Raw genomic sequence first — 22,472 nt, forward strand, 5'->3', positions numbered from 1 at the left:
GACAAAAGAGAAGAGCAATCCTCTGACTTGGCCGCGGCGACGGGGAATTGAAATGAGTCACGTCTGCACAACAGCGCTGCTATGTGCTTGTAAAAATTGGATGAACCCGTTCCTGCAATTTTTAACACGTTGTCAACGTTCGAGCGAAGGAATGAGGGGAACGTGACGGAAGCAAATGTGGTGGCAAACGTGGTACTGTAGCCATTTAAGGTCAGTGGCTTTAATTGCAATAGTTCCAAGTTATTACCGCAAATGTACTTTGGAGACGTCTCGTTAACCTTTCCCCCTTTGAAAAATATCATGTGAGATATATGTTATATGGGGGATATTTCCAGACGTGTTCCACCATATATGGATTCAGCTTTAGTTGATATGCAGTATGGGAAAGCAATCAAAAGCCTACTTCCCTTAAACCGCTGCACTGTCAGTCATCTGGATTGAGCCATGGCCTTATTATTGTGGCACCAGAACTCACATGCTAATACAGGACTATAAATCATTGTAATTTGATGGTCCCAAGTGGTCAAGTCTAATGCATTGCTGTGCACTTCAGAAAGCTGCATTGAACTAAACATGTGACTCACACACACTCACACACACCAACACACACACACACACACACACACACAGCAATAACCTAACCTCCCCAGCCTTTTAAACAAACCCACTATTAAAAGCCACCATATGTCGCTGAGTAGAGCTGACTAATGAGCCAATACAGAGAGAATGCCCTGTACCTTCTATATATATATATATATATATATATATATATATATATATATATATATATATATATATATATATATATGGGCAAGTTAACGCCGACAATTATTTTATCAAGCATTAATGCAGTTTTTTTAATTATTATTAAGTGGATTATTAAATGTAATGTAATGTAATGTAATCTTGGGTTGACTATTTCCCAATTAAATGATAATTAGTGAAGGTAAACATGGTGTTTTTTCTACATACAATCACACGTCGGAATATCCCCTTCCTGACATGGTCTTACTGTACCGGAGCTTATCAGTGTATCATGTGTTCCCCCCAAGTGAGTCGGAAGCTCTGATTAACACGGAAAATCAGAGGAGCTGATTGTAGCATCAGTGCTGGCATTGTCCATAAAGGTCAGAGTCGTAAATATTCCATTTGAGTGGCAAATATTAAGAGTTGAACAAACTGTAAAAAGTGAACTTCCTTGTGCTGACTTAAAGCCCGGAGAAAGCAACCACAGACAACAATAGTCTGAAGAAATGCCTGTGGAGAGAAATCCTGTGCGATGGAAAAGTGCTCTGCATTCACAACTATTGTTATTTCCCTCCACGATGGGCAAGTGTTGCCCCTTAACTCGGTCCTGAATGGCAGAGAATGGCAACAAAGCAACACGACTCCAAATCAAATCTCATGGCTCTACTTTCTGCGTGATTACACAATAACTCTGAGCTGACTGATTGTCTACCTCCAGAAAACGCTGCCAATGCCTCTGAATAGGGGACTGTTGGATTGGTGCTGCCCGCTTCCATTCACGACGGCCGCGGCGGCAAAGGGGAGCGTGCTGATGGTGATGAATAGTAATGGCCAAAACCTCTTAGAATTGAGCTTGTGAAACACAAGGAAGCCTGTGCTGAGTGCAACTGCTCAAGAGTACATTATTCTCCTGTTTTGTTTGTCAGTGTAACAAATGTCCTAAATCATTTGTGTTTTGATTGAAGTATGCATGTTTGTGTGGGTTTTTCTGAATTCTAAAAAGGATTTGGCGCCTACCTTTCAGGAAGAGGTGTTTCAAAGTTCCCCTTGTCCTTGCCACAGACAACCTACACGCTAATGAAAACTTCTGCCAATATGAGCTAGGAAGCCAGGAATTTCACCACATTATAGAGCTCATAAATCAAACAATTGTCTACCTCCACCATCAGGCAAGTGGAAAGGGAAGATAGCACAAATCCTGCCCATTTCTTTTTTTTTATATATATATATATATATATCTTAGATGCCGTTTCGCTATCCTCAGTCTTCTTGTGCTTTATTACTGTCCATTCTCTTTCATCTCACTCCTTGCTCTTTCACATTTTCAGAAAGGAGGACTTGTGAAGGCCCGAGAGTTATGGATTTACCAATTGCACCTAATGGCTTATTGTCCCCCAGAGGAGGATAAAGAAATAATTTAGCATATAAAGTGAAGCAAAGGGGCCTCATACTGTTAGAAGATGCACTGTGGACCAACGACCAGTGCTCTTTTGGCCAGAGATGAGACACTACATTAGATATCGCCAGGGCAGGACTTGAAATAGCTCTACTTGTGCCCACAGGGTTCCACAAAATGTTATTTACCCCAACTATATTACTGTCACACTGCCGGCAAAACAAGTCCAAAATGGTGGAAGACTTCCTCATGAATGCTTCCTCCAGTTCAAGGAAAAGCAATATACGCAGCAATTTACATTGGATAGAAATGGAGAGAGCAGTAAACGTTGTGTGTGTCTCGAGGTGCTGAAGGAACTTACCTTAATACGCAGGAATAGTACCCCACATCGTCCAACTCTGCTGGTCGAAACCATATGGCATCCTCCTCTTTGCTCATCCTTGTGCCGTCAAAACTGATGGGTTCCTCGAAGTCCCCGTGTCCTGCACTTTTGTACCACATAAGGCTAAGTCCTGCGCTCTGCGCATGGGTGTAGTTGGCCCGGATATATCCATAGAACAAAGCGCACTTAATCCGTACAGGTTCCCCCAGAAGCACCTTGTATTTCAGGTAGTCCACTGACCAATCCGTGCAGCCTTCCACTGAAAGAAAAGGACAGAGGACAGGAGAATTAAGCAGGAGTTACTATGAAAGGTTTTTTGTTTTTTTTGAGCCAATGCACATCATCACCAAGCCAAGCAGAGGCTATTTGTAATCATGAAAAGGGTATGCGGCAACCAAGACAAGACCACTTTCAGTGCTGGCATCAGTCTGTCTGTTCATGTGCTTTGCCAGCAATCCTTGTATCACTATCAATCAAGATCCTTTTTTCCCTCCATGCAGCACTGAGGCACGGTGTCTCCTTTTTGTTTTTCACAAGAACACACAAACTGAAGGAGGCTATTAGTAATGATACAGACCTTAACTTATGACTTCCTACGTGTGGCTAATTGAAAAGAGAGCGAGCAAGCAGGCATCCTTATGACGTGTAGATATGTTAGTGTAGTGTTTCATTACAAACATCCTTCCAATGTTAAACTGAACTCTCAACAAATCTATCGCTGCATTCATTCATTCTTCCCTGCTCGACTCGTGTGTCACCATCTCATACATAAATTGAGTATACTGGCAACAAACTGTGTATAAGCCACCGCCAATATAGGTTTAAATGGCAGTGATGGCACTCGTCCACGCTGCAGTGAATCTGCAGACCCTTTCAGACTGTCCTCAGGTCTCAAAGGATGTTTTAAGTGATATAAATGGAAAGAAAAGTAGCTCATCTCATATTGTGCCGCTGCATATGTCAGGGCAGAGCAACGGTAAGATAACTAATGAAGCCCACCAAGATCAAATAATACTGCATTATCCATGCACAGCAGGCAAAGCGGTGGTTTTGATCCTCAGGCTTTTTTCCATCTTTGGGTAAATAAATGATGAATTGAAAAACAAACCAACTATTACATTGACAGTAAATGAGTAAAGTAGATCAGATCAATTCCCGCTGCAGGATCTCCATATTGAAATCCCGTAGGAATGACAACTTTACAATAGAGTCTAAATTAAAACGACATCATTCATTAACAATATCTTAGGAATCAGATAAAAGCTACTGAGTTTGCAGAGGAGATACTTTTGCCCACTTTTCCTCCAGATAAACTTTGATCAAGAAGCTTATTTCTCTCTGCTCTTTTACTGGGTTGTATATTTAAGAGACAAACTGGGCCCACACCAACTCAAAAACAAGCTGTCTGCCTGCTCTTGCCTGATCCATTTTTTCCCTTCCTGTGCCTGACATCCTCTTTTCTCTCGCCTCACCTCGCTGCATCGCTCTTCCTTTAAAAAACAGCTGGCAAGCACAGCTGCCGAAGACTCAACAGGCTTCGCTAATTGAGCCTCTATAAATGTTTTATTTACCAAAGAAGCAACTCGGGCACCAATCAGCGAGGTGCAGTGCGTGCGGGAGTCGTTGGGGGGTAACCGGGGGAGGGATGTTGGCGGGGAATTGATTAAATCATGCTGATTCATGTCATTGTGCTGTACTGTGTGGTGCGGTACGGGTCACGCTGGGAGCGGCAGCAGCAACACTGGTGGATGTTTTAGGGCCCGCAGAAAAGAGGGGAAAAAGGAAAAGCTATCAGTTACCAAAAATCTTGCAGTGACATATTTTGGTGTCAAACCATCAGAGTCAGAGAACCAAGCAGTGCAGAGTTTACATAATTAGTATTACTCCATTAATATTCAAATTACCACACTGCATGCATGGAGCCAGCATATAAAAACGTGTTGAAAGGCTTCCTGGGAAATATAGGATAACAGTTTAACCGAAGAGCAGGTTAGAGAAAAAAAACATAAAATACAGCACTTTATCATAAAGTGGTCCTGGAAGTCACTAACGATTAGACATGAACAGCTATTGAACGTTGCCTTTAAATGTCCAGATGTGCTATCAGCCCTGTAATGTGCTCATTCTACTGGTAGCAGCAGTGCAAAATCAGCACCTTTCCTGATCCGACATGATCCTAAATCAGCAACAATAAGTCGCTGTCTTCATTTCATGAGAACACTGCGTTCCGATGCAACGCTTTGCCGCCAACCTTGAAACCTCCTTTTGATTTCCTCGAGTAAGTGGGTCCCTCCCACGAGCAAGACGGTGAAAAAAACAACCTAAATTGAACAAACCAGAGGGAAGAGTGAATACCTAGAAGCAAAATTAAGCAAACGCAAACGCTTAAGAAGGCTGCGTGTGCTCTGCGAGCCGCCCGACGCCACATTCCTTTCATTGTGATTAGGTCGAACTGTTGCCATGGCAACACAGGGGTCTACCCTCGCTTATCAAGAACTTTGCTAATTAGTTTGTGGACGATAATAACTTGGAGGCTTAAGGTAAGACAGCCACAGCCAAGATGGTCTCACTTCTAATCATGTTTCCTAATTTCGGAGTGTGAGGGTTTCACGCACACCACCTCTGGAAACAGCAGGGGAGCGGAGAAGGTCACGCGAGCAGACGGCGCCTCAAACAGAAGACACGATTGGTTTGGCAAAAGTGTGCGTGGAGTAATCTTTGTGATGAGCCTCTGAGGTGTACATGCACACATACAGTACTCTGAAAACAATTGGTTTTGTTACTGCAGAGTTTATCAAGTCCAGTGGAAACAGTTGAATACTGACAGTCTGAATACTTAGGACTAAGATTGAAATGTATTTTATGTGTCTATACGCCCCACTAGATGACCACTACACTGTTCTCCGCACACCTATATGCATTCTCTGTCCGCCCACACAGAGAAGAAATAAAAACGTACAGTTCGGCTGCACAGACTGGACCGAGAAAGAAACACAGTAAATGCATTACAGCCGAAGAGCACACCGCATGGCCCAGCCATTGCTTTCCCATCAGCACTACAAATAAACACTCAGTCCACTCTTCTTTTTTTCCATTTTTTTTTTAACAGCTGAACATTTTTCTCTCTCACTAAAGAAACTATGTCTCAAAGAATGAGAACGCATTACTTTGATGTTGTCTGAGTACCAGGTATTTGCTACTTTAGTACAATACATCATATCATGTAAGCTGGTTTAGAGGCACATACATTTTTTGACAAAATAACTTAACACATACATTAGTATGCATCTGATGAAAAGAAATGAAAAGAGTGAAAAGTGATAAAAAAAAAGTGTAATGGTTGATTACAACTGAAAACATTATGCAACGTGTACAGTGGGTGTTTTCAACAGTGAAATTGGATAAAGGATGCTTTTCAAACCACCCTAAGGCATTTGATTACTGCTCTGGGTTGTGAACGCATCCCCAGTTTCTCTGAGACGTTAAAGAAAACAATACAAGCATCAAAAATCCTAAATTGATTTCCCTTTAAGGGTGAACTCCAGCCCAGCTGTTTCAAAGGGCCGGCTGTATTTATCTCTAATGCCGTCACGAGGAGCTTGCCAGCGCCAGTGTCCGTTATCTTCCACCTATCCTCAAATTGCCCGATTCTTATTTTGACAGAGGGTTATCGTTCATTCCAGTAAGTGAGGGTGGGGATTCCGCTTAATCTGTTGGCAGGAAACAAACATGGTACAAAGCCTAATTGAACTCGATTAACATTTCCCAGCTCACCAGATTTCCATTCTGTTGGATCACAATTGGTGGGGGAATTGGCCAATCTGCTTTGTGAGAATAACAACTCCGGCGGCTCTTTCCGCGTCTTGGACCATCAAGCATAAGCAGCGTTTGCGGCTATGCTACACATGACCCGTAAGCAAACAGTCAGCCGCCGTCCCTGAGAGCGTCCCGGGTCCAAACAATTCTGTTTGTCAGCTGGAAAAAATGGTAACTGTCAGCTGTCAGTTGTTTTGCCAAATGATCACAGAACAAATGTTTACACGTCGCCCCGCATGGAAATCGGGATTTAATAGAGCCGCATTCACTGACACCACGTCGAAATGGGGTCTTAGCCATATCCCGATTTAACCACGCCATTAAACAAAGACAGAACCATTTGTCAGGCCTGCCTAGTTTTTATGTTTGTCATGTTTGTCTCATTTGTCCAACTGTGTAAAAGACCGGGGCCTCATTTATAAAAAGGCTTTCATCCTCTTGAAATAAGCCAAAAATGTGATTTATATGAAGAAGGAAAAACATGCCAAAGGTAATTGGCTGCTTAGATGCATTTTTTTTTTCATGTTTAAATGTATTTGCAAAAAACATCGCCCAAGGTTTAAACTCAAATGTAGCCAAATCATACATTACAATCAAGGTTAAGGCAAAGGAAATAAAAAAAAAAGGTATTTTGATTCTTAAAGCTTATTACACTTTCAAAATGTTCTCCATTATTCAATGTTCATCATATTAATTTGACCCTCACTGAGATGGTTCATACTGGAAACTGACCTCAAGTCATTTTCCACTTACCGAGGGACTTTGTTTTCTGAATTTAAAATGCATTATAATCCGTATCGTTTTATAGAACCTGGTTTCCTATTTTAGTGGAGCGTCTTCATATTGAATATATAGAGCCTGCATTGTAAAATATATTCATGAAAAATAATCTCGTATGCAACCGACTGCTGAAAAGACACAGATGCGACCAAGATGATAGTAAACATGCACAAAAAAAAAAAAAAAAACTATGATGTATTTCTAGTTTAAAGGGCACCACAGTAAAGCTATACAGATGTTACGTCATCGTGTTCCTGCTCCATTTTACTAGCACTTGAGAAGCAGCATGTGCTCCTTCTGGAGAGGAGGTGATCAGCTCATAAATTGGGTTACAGGTCTGCTGAGGGGTAATTGTATGCAGATTGAGTCACGTCACCACGGAGACTCCCACAAAGTGTCTGTCGTCTCATAAGCACTCAAGGAGATGGTTCGCTACCATTTTTCTCTATAAAGGCCCCAGTGTAATTCAATCAGAAAGACACGCATACATTACGCCCAGGCTGATTGGATAAACACACAAGCATGTGTACACACATCTACACACACTCATTCCGAGAGGTGATTCAACATCAACCTTTACTTGCCCTCATGGAGTGCAGTGTCTTAGCTGGCCTGGCTCCAGGGTCCCTAAAGAAACTTATCAACTTCACAGCCACTTCTGCCAAGGGAGGGAGGCAGGGGAGGACAGAGATGTCTCGGAATCTTGACCTGCCATTTTCCACCTTGTGAGAACGCTGTCGCAGCAGAGTGGGTCTCAATTAAGAGGAAAATAGCTCTGATGTGTGGGAAAGGTAACCTCTCGGCTGCCGGCGTACAGGAGGAGATTACCTGCATGATTGAAGTACCTCCAGCAGGTCGAAAAAGAGAATGAGTCATCAGCCAACAAAGCAATCAGCCCTGCATGGGAGAGTATGTTAACACACACACAACATATATATATATATATATATATATATATATATATATATATATATATATATATATATACACACACACACACACACACACACACACACACACACACAAGCAAACACACACCATAAGACCTCTGGAACAATAAGCCAACTCTGGCCTTGTGCCTGAAAACAAAAACAAATATATTTCCTAAATTGTAGGAGGGTAATTAAGGCTGTATACGGTTGGTGTAATGGCACTGCAGCTATAAGGAACTGCAAATGCTAAAATGACCAGTTATTTTCAATATGTTGAAATAGAGGAGAGTCTATTACCACCTGGGAAACTACAGTGGTCTATGAATATACAGAGGGGGAATGCAGAGAAGGGGAAATGTTAGAGGAGTCCAACGCAGCCAATCAGAGGCGGAGTAGGACGGGTCTAACGTCGCCATAGTGGGATTCGTACGCCCACCAAGTCCTCTAATGCTAACTGATTAACTAACCTAAACTAGAACCTAAATACGGTGCTCTCTGACAGTGTAAAGCCTCACCTGCTAAAGTCGAAGACACTGCACAAAAGAACCGCACAGATGGATAAACTGTTGTTCAGCACCAAATAGCCGTGGGTAAGTCTTTTTTTTCCACATCGGATGGAGCAAATCAAGCTGTTCCTCCTTATTTCCAGTCTTTATGCTACGCTAGGCTAACTGCAACCTGACTGCAGCTCCAGAGTAACAGGAAACAGGTTGTATTTTAGTGGCTCTGACCATCACTATTGAGTTTCTCATTTCCCCTTTGGAAAGAATGAAAGCAAATGTGTGCTTCCCAAAATATTGAAGCCATCTTTTGAATCCAAAGAAGATGAACTCTACCTCAGTATAATTTTGTCACGTTTTCAGGATTCAGAAGACAAAAAAAGATTGAATGTAGATGTAAAGATTGATGTTGTTGCCGGGGGGGGGGGGGGGGGGGGGGGGGCGGGGGGGCTCCAGCTTCCCAACTTATTTCATGACTGCAGTGACATTTACTGTACCTCCCATCCTCCTCCGAGTTCCTCACAAGCAGATAAAACAGATCTCTCTCGCTCCCCGTCTCGCCTGCACTTTACTCTCATGACACTTCATCTTCATTTGTCTCTCTCCCCAGCTCCCTCTCTTCCCTGACAGACACTGGGCTGTCATTTATATGCAAATACTCATGTGATTGGGGACAAAAAAAAAAAGAAGAAAAAACAAAGAAACTGCTTTTCTTCCTATCGCAAAATAAACATTGCCGGCAATCTTGCCCGGCTTCTCCCTTCCGTATCAGATTCGGCTCCCCTGATTGGACACAGCCTCCAGAGAGAGCGGCGCCTGCTGTCTCCAATCACGGGTTAAATGCTGACGGGGACAGGGAGCACAGAAGGGTAGCTGATGGGAAAGAGGACAAGGCTAACTTCACCAGGATGGACTCTTGCAGGGAAGAGAATAAGGAAAGGGGCGCAGAAAATAAACACACACACACACACACACACACACACACACACACACACACACACACACACACACACACACACACACACACACACACACACACGAGTAAGACGAGATGGACCAGAAGCAGTTTCTTACGATCAGTTTATGAAGGCAGAACATGTCAACCGATACCAATCATCCATTTTTATTTTTATCTTTTTTTTTTTAAATCAATTTGGCAATCAATCAATTTAAGCATACCATAAAAATGTTCCGATGTTGTCCACAAACTGGTGCACACTCATTTAAAATAATTTTCTGCATCACATGCAAGTTTACAACATTATTTCGCTTGAACTCCCAAAACATGACCGTGTGTTGTCCTTAAATGGCTGAAGTGCAACAGACGAGGACATCGTTCTATTTTACAGTCACAAGAAGCAACAGTCATAGCATCTGAGCTTCAAGAAGCAAAGAAGTCTGCTGCGTAGGTGTTGTATTCAAAAAAAAGAAATGCAAAACGCATCCTGTGAAAGGACTAATTAATGGGTGGACCTTCCAGACAAAAGGGAAATGCACAAGCTTCCATTGAGTGGTTATAAACTCGATCCCTGTAACGTAAACTCTGTATTTGCAATATTCCTCTAAATATTACTTTAACGGGTAAAAAAAACTGCAGTATAAATGTGTCACTAATTTTAATATATTCAGTGCATTAAGTGGATGCAGAATAGTAAGTAAAGTCCTAACCTAAATATGAAGTAGAAACAGAAGCACATTTATCTTCAAAGCAGTCTGTGAATCAGCCTGTTTGACTCTATTATGGTGGCGAGGCCTGTTTTCCCTTCCATGCTCAATAGCACTCATTTGAGAGAAAAAGCCATCACCCCCAGTCTACGTCCACATCTAACAAAGTGTCTTATCATCCTATTAGATCCTCTCGGCGTGTGAATCAGTGATGACTTCGACTCTGACTTGTAAAGGGGCGATCATGTCACCCGAATGGCGTTTTGATTCTCCTGGGCGATCAAACTATGAAAATTGACTTGTGTCCATATGTTTACTCTCAACTCGTGCCTATTTCCGGGGAACATTTGACAAGGAGCAGATGTAAAAGTGATCCCGTTATGACTGGGGTGTCTCCTCCAGAGAGAGAGAGCACTATGTAATCAGAAAAGCGTCCTTCTGTTCCCCACAGCGCCAGTAATCCTCTCATCTAACAAACAGCCTTGGGAGGCATCGGGACACACAACATAAACAATACTGACTCCTGAAAAAAAAAAAAAGAAAAGAAGAAATACCCGAGTGCTGCATTGCAGACATGACTGCGCACATAGGACAAGAGAGCGGATAAGACGTTTTCCCACACTCTCTCACCCGCCCACACAGGTGCAAAACACACAGCGAGAACAGGCCACACGATCCGCGCTGCCTCCGCCGGCCTGTTGTTCGGTGCTGTATCATGGCGGTGTGGGTGTGCGCAAAGCCGGTGACTCAGACCCTCGCCGGTCCACTACAGACACCGACACGCCATTTGGGCGGTGTGCTCCGGTGCCCCCCCCCCCCCCGCAAAACTGAGCGTTGGTGAAAATAGAGCGTGCCCAGATGGATAGAGAGCCTTGTCATATCAGCCTGTGCGCCAGCCGTCTGTGAAGTGATAAGATGGCTAGAATATGTAACAAAGCAAGCAGCAGGCGTCCTGATGGGCGCTGGTGTCAGCTCTCATACGTCAACTCTGACCTTATTTTATGCCTCGCATTTCCCCCCCACACAGTGTTAACTAGCATAGTGCTTTTGTACTGGCCTCTCTCTCCTCTGTCTCTGTATCAACCTTCGCCTATCTCCAAGCTATTCAGTTCTAGTACAGAAGAGTGTGAGGGGGATGTTGTGCTGGCAGTTCAAAGAGAGAGGAAGAAGAGTATGAGAAATGATTTGAGCTGCAGATCAGCAAGGACAGAAGGGTCCCCCAAAAAGCAACACGGGTAAGGGCGTCGGTGCTGCAAAGCACTTCGCCGTCGGCCATCGGCAGCAATTCAGCAGAAGTGGAGGGAGACCGGGCACCTCGAGAGATACGCTTTCAAGGTCAAGTATATGAAAAAAAAATAGTTCAGGAATATTGAAAGGAATTCAGAGGGAGGCAGGGGAGATGCAGAATGAAGCATTTCTGCCAGCTACACACACACATACTTACATTCAATATGCACAATGACACACACACACACACACACACACACACACACACACACACACTACAGTCAGTCAGACAGGCAGCCAGGGATCCAGGGAAACCTAGTGGCCTGGAACAGGAGTAGAGCCAGAGCTTCCCATTAGAGGACATTACTGTCAAACACTGGAACAAAAACTACCTGGTGTACACTGATTACCAACCTACCTCCCGCTACAATTCAATTACAAAGTAGATAATATGATGCACTGCACTCATTCTCTGTGACAGTGTTGAGCCAGTGACATGGGGAAGTGAGGACAGCTGGCTGCGACGTTTCCCGAAAAATGCCGATGCCGGTTTATTTCCTACTTCTGCACCAGAGGTGGTATTTCTGGCTTTTAGGATGGGACAGCACGGTCTCACAGCCCAAGAGGGTGAGTAATACCCCGGTCGTCACACGGAACGAACGCAGTATTAAAATTAATCTATTCATGGCTTGTTATTCCCATACAAAGTTGGACCAGGGTCGGGTTTTACATTATTCATCAGATCAGAGCTCCATAAAACGGATCAAAGCTGCAATCAGAAAATAAATAGCCAGGGTCGAGTTAACTCATCATTGACAGCGTTGCAGCATTTTCACTACAAAGCTTCCCATCTTGGCCAACAATTACTCCGTACAGACATTACCTAACAAAGTGCTAAGTGACAAAATGTTTTCTCTAAAAACAGAAAAAAAGAAGAAGACAACCTGAGCTTTGAGATCATTTCAATTACTGTAACATGTATATGAATGAATGTGTTCATATTCGACCAACATTGTATTGATACTCTAATCAAATAAATTGGTTTCATTTAGTGCTGTAGCACTGACAAAGTTCTCTCAAATTTGGACACAATTTGGAACGTTTGCAGTTGGGAAGCCAACGACGGATCGTGTCCATGTGGCTACGCTAGCGACTCCTATTGGCTGGTGCGGGGTGCCTACTGTATATGGCAGTGGGAGGAATCTGGAGAGGAAAGTGTTAACTTCGGTCTGGAAGGAAAAACAAGCTGTCGGCACGTCTTGTGTGGAGGAGCGTTACTGTCTGCTGCCTCCTCAGGCCGAGAGTTATCCACGACGAGGGCAGCAGAGTGACGGGAATCGGGGGTTGAGGGGAAAAATGCAGAACACTAATTGATGGTGAATGCAGGCTGTTGGCAGACATGCACAGACACAAGTCAATCATTTCCAATTTCCTCTGCAGACTGAAGAGGACTAACGGTCTCCAAACGAGCCTTTTTAAAACAGTTTTACCTTTGAGAGGAGGTTCTCCTGACATTACAGCTCAAATTACCTGCAAATCAAACACTCACTTATTCAGACTGTAAATCTACAGAGGCAAGTGAGTCATTTATTGCACCCGTCAAGTTGCAAGCCTTCATAAAATGAATGATTAAAAGCTGGTCTGGAAAACTGTTCAAAAATCTCTCCAAAATAGCCTGAGCATATCAGACCTAAAGCCAGTGAAATACAATAGAGTGAGATATAATATGAATTTAATATAAATTGTGTCTTCTTTTGAGAGAACATTAAATAAACCAAAATAATGCCAATTCTAAATGAATAATATTAAGACACTGCAAATAGGGAGTGCTTGTATTTAGGTCAGAAACACAGAAACTGTGAAACTAATTAAATAAGAGATGAACATGAGCCCAATCTGGTCATTTTGAGCTACTTTTTAGTTATGTAACATTGCAGGCATACTTTAAGCCACACACACAAACAGTGATGTGTTCCACTCAGTCCACACATAAAAGAACAACTCCCTCAACACACAAACTGTAATTCCCTTATCTCTCAGCCAACTAGCTGATAACAAGCAGTTCATTTTCCTGATTCAAAGTAAGCCATCCGATTCTGCTCCAATTAGAAGCTTAGGCAGGATTCCATTAGCATGTGCTGCGCCACGTCTTTTCCCTCCAAACCCGTGCTTCATGCATGGGGAGTGGGGGGTTGGGACTGAAGGTGTGGGTGCTGAGGTGCGCAGCAGTTTAAAAAATGTATTCATGCACAGTGTCAGCGAATTAGAACCTTTATGCAAATTGCATTTACAATAAATCCACCTGGAGTTGCCGTAGAAGAAGGGGGGAAAAAAAAGGAAAGAGGTGGCAGAGAAGGGAAAAAAGCCAAGAAAATGAAAATCCTGGCACTACGAGCACACATTTGCATATACATAATTAATTAATCCGGGGTTCACTGCTTTAGATGGATGACCGTCTGAGGGGAAACCAGGAAGCTGCGGAAAGTACGTCTGTAATAAAAAGGTGAAAGGAAAGGTGATTCTAATTTCAGGGAGGGAAATAAGCGCTAAGATTCAACTCACTGACACACCAGCGACGGCACGCTGTATTCCATGTTTGTACGACCAAAATAAATAAGGGGATGAAGGCCAATTAGTGGCACTCACTCAGCAAGCTTGACAACGGCAAAACAAAACTCAAAAATAATCTGAAGCCCTCCAGTGAAAGACTCGGTGGGCTTGTTAGCGAGAATCGCAGATTCGGGCAAGGTAACAATGGGGTAATCCAATATAAACAAACTATCCGCAGAGGTGGCTGAGTACACTAGATTAATGCAATTGTTCCTCAGCTGTTCAGACTGGCTCCCTCATTTGGTAAGTGCTCCCACTGCAACCGTTGAATGTGGGCATGAAGAGAAGGGAGGCCTTTTGAAGGTGTCACCAGCTTCCAAAAAACAACAGTAGAGGTAAACAATACTATTTTTTACATATTTCCTTTCAAATGTGCTGTTTTACGTGTTGTTTATAGCTGCAGTTAAAGGTTTGGGAGTTGGCGAGGAGTATTTAACTACTCCCAAAAAGCTTAATTTAAAATTCATTAATGCAGTTTGCTTTAGAAGTAAACGTCAAAGCAGGCGATACAGCTGCTAACATTAATGTGATTTTAACATTAGAAGCACTTTGAGCGTCTTACAAGCTGATAAAAATATTTTTAACATGACATGAGGCCCATAGTATAAAGGGTCACAACATCAAATCCTCATCAAATATCCTATGATCTAAGCATCACTTTTGTCACTAGATATTAAATAACAGCTGTTACATGTTGAATGTGTTGAAACATGGCTGCTCTGCTGTGAGAGAACGCTCTCTTTCAGCGCTAAATAATTTGAATAACGGCAGACAGGCGTAGCAAGTACCACAAAAAATACATTATATGAATAAATCTATGAAATGTGGACTAATTCAATTCTACAACTTGGCTCATTATTATGAAAAATGTCATTATTAATTTAAAAATGTCCTTTAACCAAAACCTATTCTTATCAAACAGAGCCACAATTTCATAATGACAGTTTTTATTTTGCATGTCAATCAAGTCAGGCATGACATAATTTATTTATACATATATTTATTTCAAGGCCTTGTTTTGTCATTAAACGTGAACACTTCAGGTGCCCACAGTCTGCAGGCTGTGACTGACTGAAGAGTACAACAACTTGATAGAAGCTTTTTGGATGTTGCACAGTTCAATCAAGGAGATTCACTTTATTGTTAAAAAGAAAAGCTGCACTCGCTGCAGTTATTCCCAATTTCCTGACAATGTAAGGGCATTGGAACAGGAAGGCGGACCAACAATGACGAGGCTGTCGTCCTGGCATTGGAAGTTGGATACCAGATGGTTACATCAACCTCCTCCTACTTTGCTGTGAAATAAAGCTGCGTGCACACAGAAAGAAATGTGCTAGAATGACATTGCACTTTCCTTCTGCTGCTGATAAAGTAATCTTCGTAAAGACACAACATTAAAAAGTTCAGCTACTTGGACCCCCCCCCCCAGGCTACTTCAGCAGATGATGCTGGAAAGGGCCGGAGGTTGGAGTAAAACAACTCCAGCTACAGTATATCTGTGCAGTAGCTACACTGGATACAAAGCACTGCCTCTGATATTGATCAAATGCTAAGACCGGTGCTCCAGTATATCAATCAAACTGAACCAGCTCTGCTGTTAGGCCATCAATAGTAAAGTATGCCTACCTGGATTGCAACTCCAACACATTTTACTCCTTTTAGATATCACTGCCAATATGAAGAGTCCTTTTTTTCTTCTTTTTTAATCTGCTTCTGTCTCATTCATCCTCTCTTGGCTTCCCCTCTACCAGTAATCAAGAAAAAACAAGGAGGCAGTGCCCTTGGTTGGACTTTAGACAAAAAACAAGAACACGTTAAAGGCTTCAGGCTTTAAGAGAGCTATGAAAACACTAGAATCTCCTGCTGAGATGAAGAGGATGCCATAAAGAAATTGAATTAGATTTCTCCTGCCATTAAAAGGCTACAGAGGTCTGATGTGATGAAGAAAGGCAGCCATTGTTTTGACTTTGACAAGCACTAATGTTAAGTGTTGTATCTATTTAAAACTGATTTGGAGACACTCACTCAGCATAATTACACTGACAAAGTATTTTACCAATTCATCAATTCGAGGATTAAAATTGTAAGATCACTTCAGATGTCAGTCGTTCCGTTTCTTCTGTCAATCTCTTTGATTTTAAAGTCAGCACAAATTAAATGTGGTGTTGTCGCCTCCCTGTTCTGTCTGCAGAAGAAATTATAATATGAAATGCAGCGTCAGTATTTTAAGGGGGACACTGTCTTCTTTCTTTCTTTTTTTTTCTCCACTATGCCAGAAACCAGTCACATTCGTCAGAAAGCAGCCAGTGTTTTTCCACAGAGTATGAGGAATAGTGAGGAAAAAAAGACTGCAATTCAACCAAACTATTCTTAGCTCCAGTCTTAAGCACTGCTTCAGTGTCCTTGAGCAAGACACAGGGCGGGTGTTTAGTAGCTAACCCTGACCTCCCTTTGAAGGGAAGCAAGCAAATCAAGGATTTCCTTGAAACGATGTGGCAAAAAGAAAAATAAATACCAAAGTTTGTTGTTTGACAAAATACTGGGGCAAAGTTATCACTGCTCTTCTGCATCCATCTCCCTCTGTCATCTTGCTAGGCTGCACATTATCTAATAAAGCAGAAATGTCATAAAAATAAACTTAAAAACCCTTCAGCCTGCCAAAATCTGACACCAGCCCGATTGAGATGCCAACATAAATTCCGAGGTCTGCGCTTCTTTTATGGACAGTATGGGAAGAGGTGAGCCGAATGGCTGAGAGCGATGGATGCCAGTAATGGATGAAAAGGGGGAGAGACAAAAGGAAAAGGAGAGGGGAGACACAAATGCAGAGCGATGGCCGGAGAGAGAGGGAGACAGAGTGTGTGTGTGTGTGTGTGTGTGTGTGTGTGTGTGTGTGTGTGTGTGTGTGTGTGTGTGTACAGGCGGATAGACGGAGACGGACTCACAGACAGGCTGAGAGCCCGTCTCCTAACTGCGTGAATATTAATGCGGCACTGCGGAAATCCAGCCGGCAAAGCAGCAGCAGCCAAGGTCACCAGAGATTACCAGGACCATGACTAACCGGGCTGGACAGCGATTACCGAGGTTGCCCTCCTCTGCTCTTCATATCGGCCTATCCATCCATGGTATTGGTTCCCCCCCCCCCCACATGTCTGTCTGAGACCAGGTTTGAGCCGGTGATCGCTAACAGACCAACAAGTCGCCTCTTTCTCAGTGGTCCGTGAGAGTGGAAGGAAGGCTGCATACGTGAATTGTAATCGGGGGGGGGGACCCTTCGCTGTCACCCTCCCTCCCCCGTGCATCCCTCTTCCCAGCAGTATGGGTGGGGATGACAGAAAGGAAGGCGGGACGAAGGCAGGGGGTAAATGAGGAGTGGTTGAGGGGTTGGGATCAACTGATTGCCTCAGCCACCAATCGCAGATGAGCCTCTGGCCACCCTCAATCCCCTCCATTAGACAAGCCGTGTCATTAACGGGCTATTTTAGGCCAACGTGTTCCATTAGCGCTCGCCATGCCCGCTCATCTGAGGGAGCAGGTTAGGGTAATATAGACACGTGTGTCATAAAGCACATGTGAGCTTCAGAGAGGCTCTGGGGCTGAAGGCACTATAGATGGACTTGGAAGGACCTTCATTTCCTAAGAATCTAATCTCCACACACATAGACAAAGTGAATACACACACACACACACACACACACACACACACACACACACACACACACACACACACACACACACTTCAAGACTCTGTTTAGACATCCTCAGTGCACGACTTCCTTTCGATTAACAACAAAAGTTTCCTGCAGATTCTGAATATACGGGCCCTCGCTGAGCGACTACTAAACAATCAATTCTACACTTTGATGATCTTCTAATGAAAGCAGCAAACATGCAGATTAGAGACTGTCAGCGCTCTAAAGGTCTTCTCCCCCCCCACTTTATCTGCCTTCCACTATTTAGGAAACCATCAACAATAATAAATCACGTGATAAATAGTACTAGGTTTGTTTATCTTGTTATTTTAAGCATGAAACTAGTTACCTGGCATACATAGTTTACTGCGAACTGGTTTGGACAAAACAAAAAATGGCTACCGTGAACATGATGTATGTATTTACACAGGTAATGTACTTAAGTACAATTTTGAGGTAGTATTTCCATTATTAGGTACAGTAGCACCATTCTAATGCTCAGTGTAACCCAATGTTCAGGTGTCACATTCTCAGGTCAGAGGACTTTCAGTGAGTTCGATCACAGTTTTATTGAATTTATATTTAGTAACTTTCCATTTTTCTTTTCTCAAGTAAGTTCCCCACTAGGGTCTGATAACTGTAATGAGGTCCTGTGGTGCGTTTGAACTGCATTTCTTCTCCTATGAACCTTGTAAACAGCTCCTCAGATCAACACATTGACAAGTCGAGCCGACGGTAATGACTTCTCTCTTTTTTTTTTTATTGGAATTAATCTGTCTCGCGGAATGTTGGAGGAGATAATTAACTGGTGCTTTCATCTTCATTTTAACTGGCATGTTCATTAACGTATTTGCCGTATCCGGTAAGAAAAGGAACCTAATGTTTCTGTTAATGAAAATAAACAAATAAATTACTTGGGCCAGAGGCAATCAAGTGGAGGCAAGGTTTTGGCGGGGTGACAGGTATCAGGAGCCAGCTTCATTAGCTGGAATAGGGCAATCATGTGAGGATCATGCGGGCGGCACGGACATAATGATCATAATAATGTCAGCTAGCAAATAATAAAATAAACAGGTCCCTGGGGCGAGGCGATCACCATTTTATCAAATCCTGTCTTCGTTACTTTCTATACATTTTGATACGTAATGATGGTCATTAAATTATTGCTCTTTGAAGCACTATTTCCAGCGGCTAGTGTGCTGATATTGTGCAGCTCGCTGTGTTTTAGAAAAGCAACATTTCAGGAAAACAGAAACTGCCTTTAAACATTAAATATTTCTGAGGGAAGATTTACAACCCAAGGGGAAAAGACAGGTCTCTTGGGCCCTGAAATACACCTGAAAAAATTCCAACTGCCTCTTTGTCATCATACCTTGTCAGATGACTTATCTACCCTCAGCGCTGGCCCAAAACCCAATATTGGGTAATAGAGCCCTGCTGTCAAAGATGCTTAATCTTTCTGTCAAGAAGGCGGATATATTCTAAGAAAGGAGAACATATTTCCCCTATCTATATCCTGAACGGCTTCTATATCTCTGCTCAGGCAGTCAGAGCGCTATCTGAAATATCATATTGAAATAATAAGGATAGTTAGATAGACAGACAGAGAGCAGATCATAAAAAAACAGCAGAAATAGAGTGGAGCTCATTGTTTCATTTCTTAACTGAAAATAAAATGTTAGTTTAATCCTAATATATTCGTTTATGCTGATTTGTGTGTTTTGTAATGGGTGAAAAGGACCTGCTCCCTCTGTAGGTATGGAGGCCTCATTCTAAGGTCACAAAGACACTAATGAAAACATAGTTAGGAGTTTTAAATTCCATTCCTGCAAATAGACCCCCCAAAATGTAACACAGGATGCCTTTAAGTGAGGCTACCGTTCCTACTGGAGACGTAAATCTGTTTACGTGGCTCACAAACATAAAGTTCAGTTATATACTGGATGCATGAGGAAATTCCTCACAGAGGAATATTTCACACAGTATTCTTGTTGTATATAGATTCAGTGTTACATCAACTATTGCATATTACTTTGCTCAACCTGCAAAAGATCTGAGTGCAAACAGAAAAGTTTGCGTACCGCTTGGCAGGTTCCCCATCGCACTTTGAAAAAAGCTTTTCCATACAATGGCACCGGCATACTGGCTTATCGCCTCCTGCTTCAACCCTCTCTCCTCTCCTTCAACCCTCTCTCCTCTCCTCGCTGTAGATGCACACGGTATTTGTATATCAGTCACCGAGGAGCTGTTTCTCTAGTGGCAGTGGTTGTCGCCCTAGAGTATTCTTGTCTGGCATCACAACGCAACTCGGAGATCAGAGAGCCGAGCACTATGCCTCTTAATAGGAAGATCTCCCCCCACAGGCTCCTCTACCGCATGCATTCTCTCCTGCTTTCCTTTAATCCTCTCTCCTCGCCTGCTTCTCTTATATTTCCCTCCTCTCCTCTTTCCTCCAACCTGCTTTTTCCTCTTCCTGCTGCTTTCCCCTTCTGCAATCCTCTCTACCCCCCCCCCCCTCCATCCCACCCTTTTCTCTTTTCTGCTCTCTTCCTCTCGTGTGCTTGTTTTGAACACACCAGAACCAGGACACGGGTCTCTGGGGGTGCCGGAGCTTCTTATATAACATTATAAAAAATTCACACATGGCATGTTCTTATTACGGAGAGAAGAAAAAGAAGAAGAAGAAAAAAGAGGGAGGAGAAATGTGGTTGGTGGGGGGTGAGGGCTGCAACCACAAATTAAAAATAACTAAAAATACAAGTACAAAACAGCCTGCGGGGCCATTTTGGCAGCCGGGATGTTGAATCCTGCCTCGTTGCATGATCAAAAACAAGCTAGCCGGCTTATGAACCGCCTCTGAAATACAGTACAGGAGAGACGGAGCGCTGCACAATCCCTTTTGATATCCACCGCCGCATCTACATAATGTGTACGGTGTCGCACAGCGCAAACTCATTTCTCCCAGATATTACTTCTCTGATGGAGGTTTCCTCATGAAAAAACAATACAATTACCACTAAATTGATGCCTGTCACGCCACGGCCCTCTTTCCACATTATCAATCATCAAAGGGGAGTTATTGAGTAAGCTGCGAGGGATTCTGGAGCCTAATGGTGCACCGCTTACAATATCGTCAACAGATACGAAAAGGCATTCCAAACAACTATAACAAAGTCGAGCTTCCCATTCATGAGGCTGCTCATTTTTTTTCTGCTAGCCACCAAACAAGTTGAATGGAAATTGCACCAACAATGGAGTCGTCGGCCGTTTTCCTTTCCAGGCAGACGTGTAATATAGCTGATTTAAAAGCCATGAAGGCCTGTTTACCACTGCTATTCACAGATCATCTGCAGAGCATGAATTATTAATCAACCCCGGTGTCTCTTTCTCCCTCTTCTTTTCTCTCTGTTTAAACCGCCATTCCATAATGTCATGCAGAGGCATTAGTCATTAGTCACTACCTGCTACGGAGCGGAGGGCTCTGGGTGGGAATGTACAACGCCAACCCATGTTGACAAATCATTCAACGCCAATGAACGTTTGCAAGGTCACGTCAAACTCTGTCGCTGTCCCCGTCACAGTATCATTCTTCGGTTCGGCGCACACACACACACACACACACACACACACACACACACACACACACACACACACACACACACCATCTTCCTCTCTGTTTTTCACAAGCATCTCAGTTTTCGTTAAACCGTTTGTTTTTCTTGTCTCTTGGGTCGAGTCGCGGCTCAGTGTTGTGCTACATGTGGTCTAGCATGGTTGTTTCTTGGCAATGGAGCCCTTATGTCTGCAATGTTAATGAGGAATTATCAGAAATTAATTAAGATTAAAAAAGGTCCCAAGGTGAAGGACTTGCTTATTACAGTGGCATGTAAATCTTCTATAATCCGCTAGCGTAAGAGCAAGCCAAACATTGGGAAAACTGGGAAAATGCGCCGCAAGACTGCATTGTTCACTCCCATACACACTCATATGTACTGAACCCCTTCAGACCATGTATCCAGTGTGCAGTACAATACATACATGCAGATACACGCTGTACCTACAAGCCCACCTGTTGTTTCCTACACATGCAGCTGAGAAAAACAGGGGGACGAGCCCTCTGTCTTCTGCTGTCACGCAGGGCCACGAACCCCGCGTTGGCGATCCATCCTGTGCTGTGCGCTGATTTGTTGACGAATGCCAATGACACATTTTACAGTTGCCTTCCCGCTCGTATCGTTTCCTGCTTCTGGCGTTGCCGCCGTCACAAGCCAGAAAAAAGGTCACACAGCTTTACTGACTGACGACCTGCTTGTGCGGCGCTTTTTAACTACACAAATGCATGCTGGGCTTCATGTCGGGGGGCTTTCCTTTTTAGGCGGGTTTGTCATTATTCACAGGTAAGGAAACCCGCTGTGTTGCTATACAGTGGACGGCAGCTCAAGGTTAATTAGCGCATGAGTGAAAGTGCTCCTCCCGTGTAACAGTGGCTGAGCTCGTTTCTTCCCGACTGGTGGCGCATTATGTGGCAAACGCCAGCGGAGCGATGTGACAGTTTACATCAAACATCTCTGTCCCACCCATCATGCATCTCTGGGGTACGGGCCAAGTCCTTGTTGAGATCTGGATGCCCGACATGGAGTCGACAGCGGCTCGGGCTCCGATCGCACAACAGAGTCATCTCTCACAGACGCATGCACACACTGACACAGCAGTATTCTCTGTAAT

The 22,472-nt window shown here is 43.3% G+C and overlaps 1 protein-coding gene across 3 annotated transcripts in view; it reads right to left on the bottom strand.

Annotated features, from left to right (window-relative positions):
• The window catches only part of LOC137878853 (interleukin-1 receptor accessory protein-like 1), a 195,226-nt gene that overhangs the window by 119,829 nt on the left and 52,925 nt on the right, over nt 1–22,472 (bottom strand). For all 3 annotated transcript variants that reach the window (XM_068719296.1, XM_068719295.1, XM_068719298.1), the window contains exon 3: nt 2,505–2,784. In XM_068719296.1, coding sequence (XP_068575397.1) covers nt 2,505–2,784 — 280 coding nt within the window. The remainder of the gene's footprint in view (nt 1–2,504; nt 2,785–22,472) is intronic.

This window comes from Cebidichthys violaceus, unplaced genomic scaffold, assembly GCF_023349555.1.
Source record: "Cebidichthys violaceus isolate CVI_PGR_0920_01 unplaced genomic scaffold, fCebVio1.0.p SCAF_24, whole genome shotgun sequence".
Classification (NCBI taxonomy): Eukaryota; Metazoa; Chordata; class Actinopteri; order Perciformes; family Stichaeidae; genus Cebidichthys; species Cebidichthys violaceus.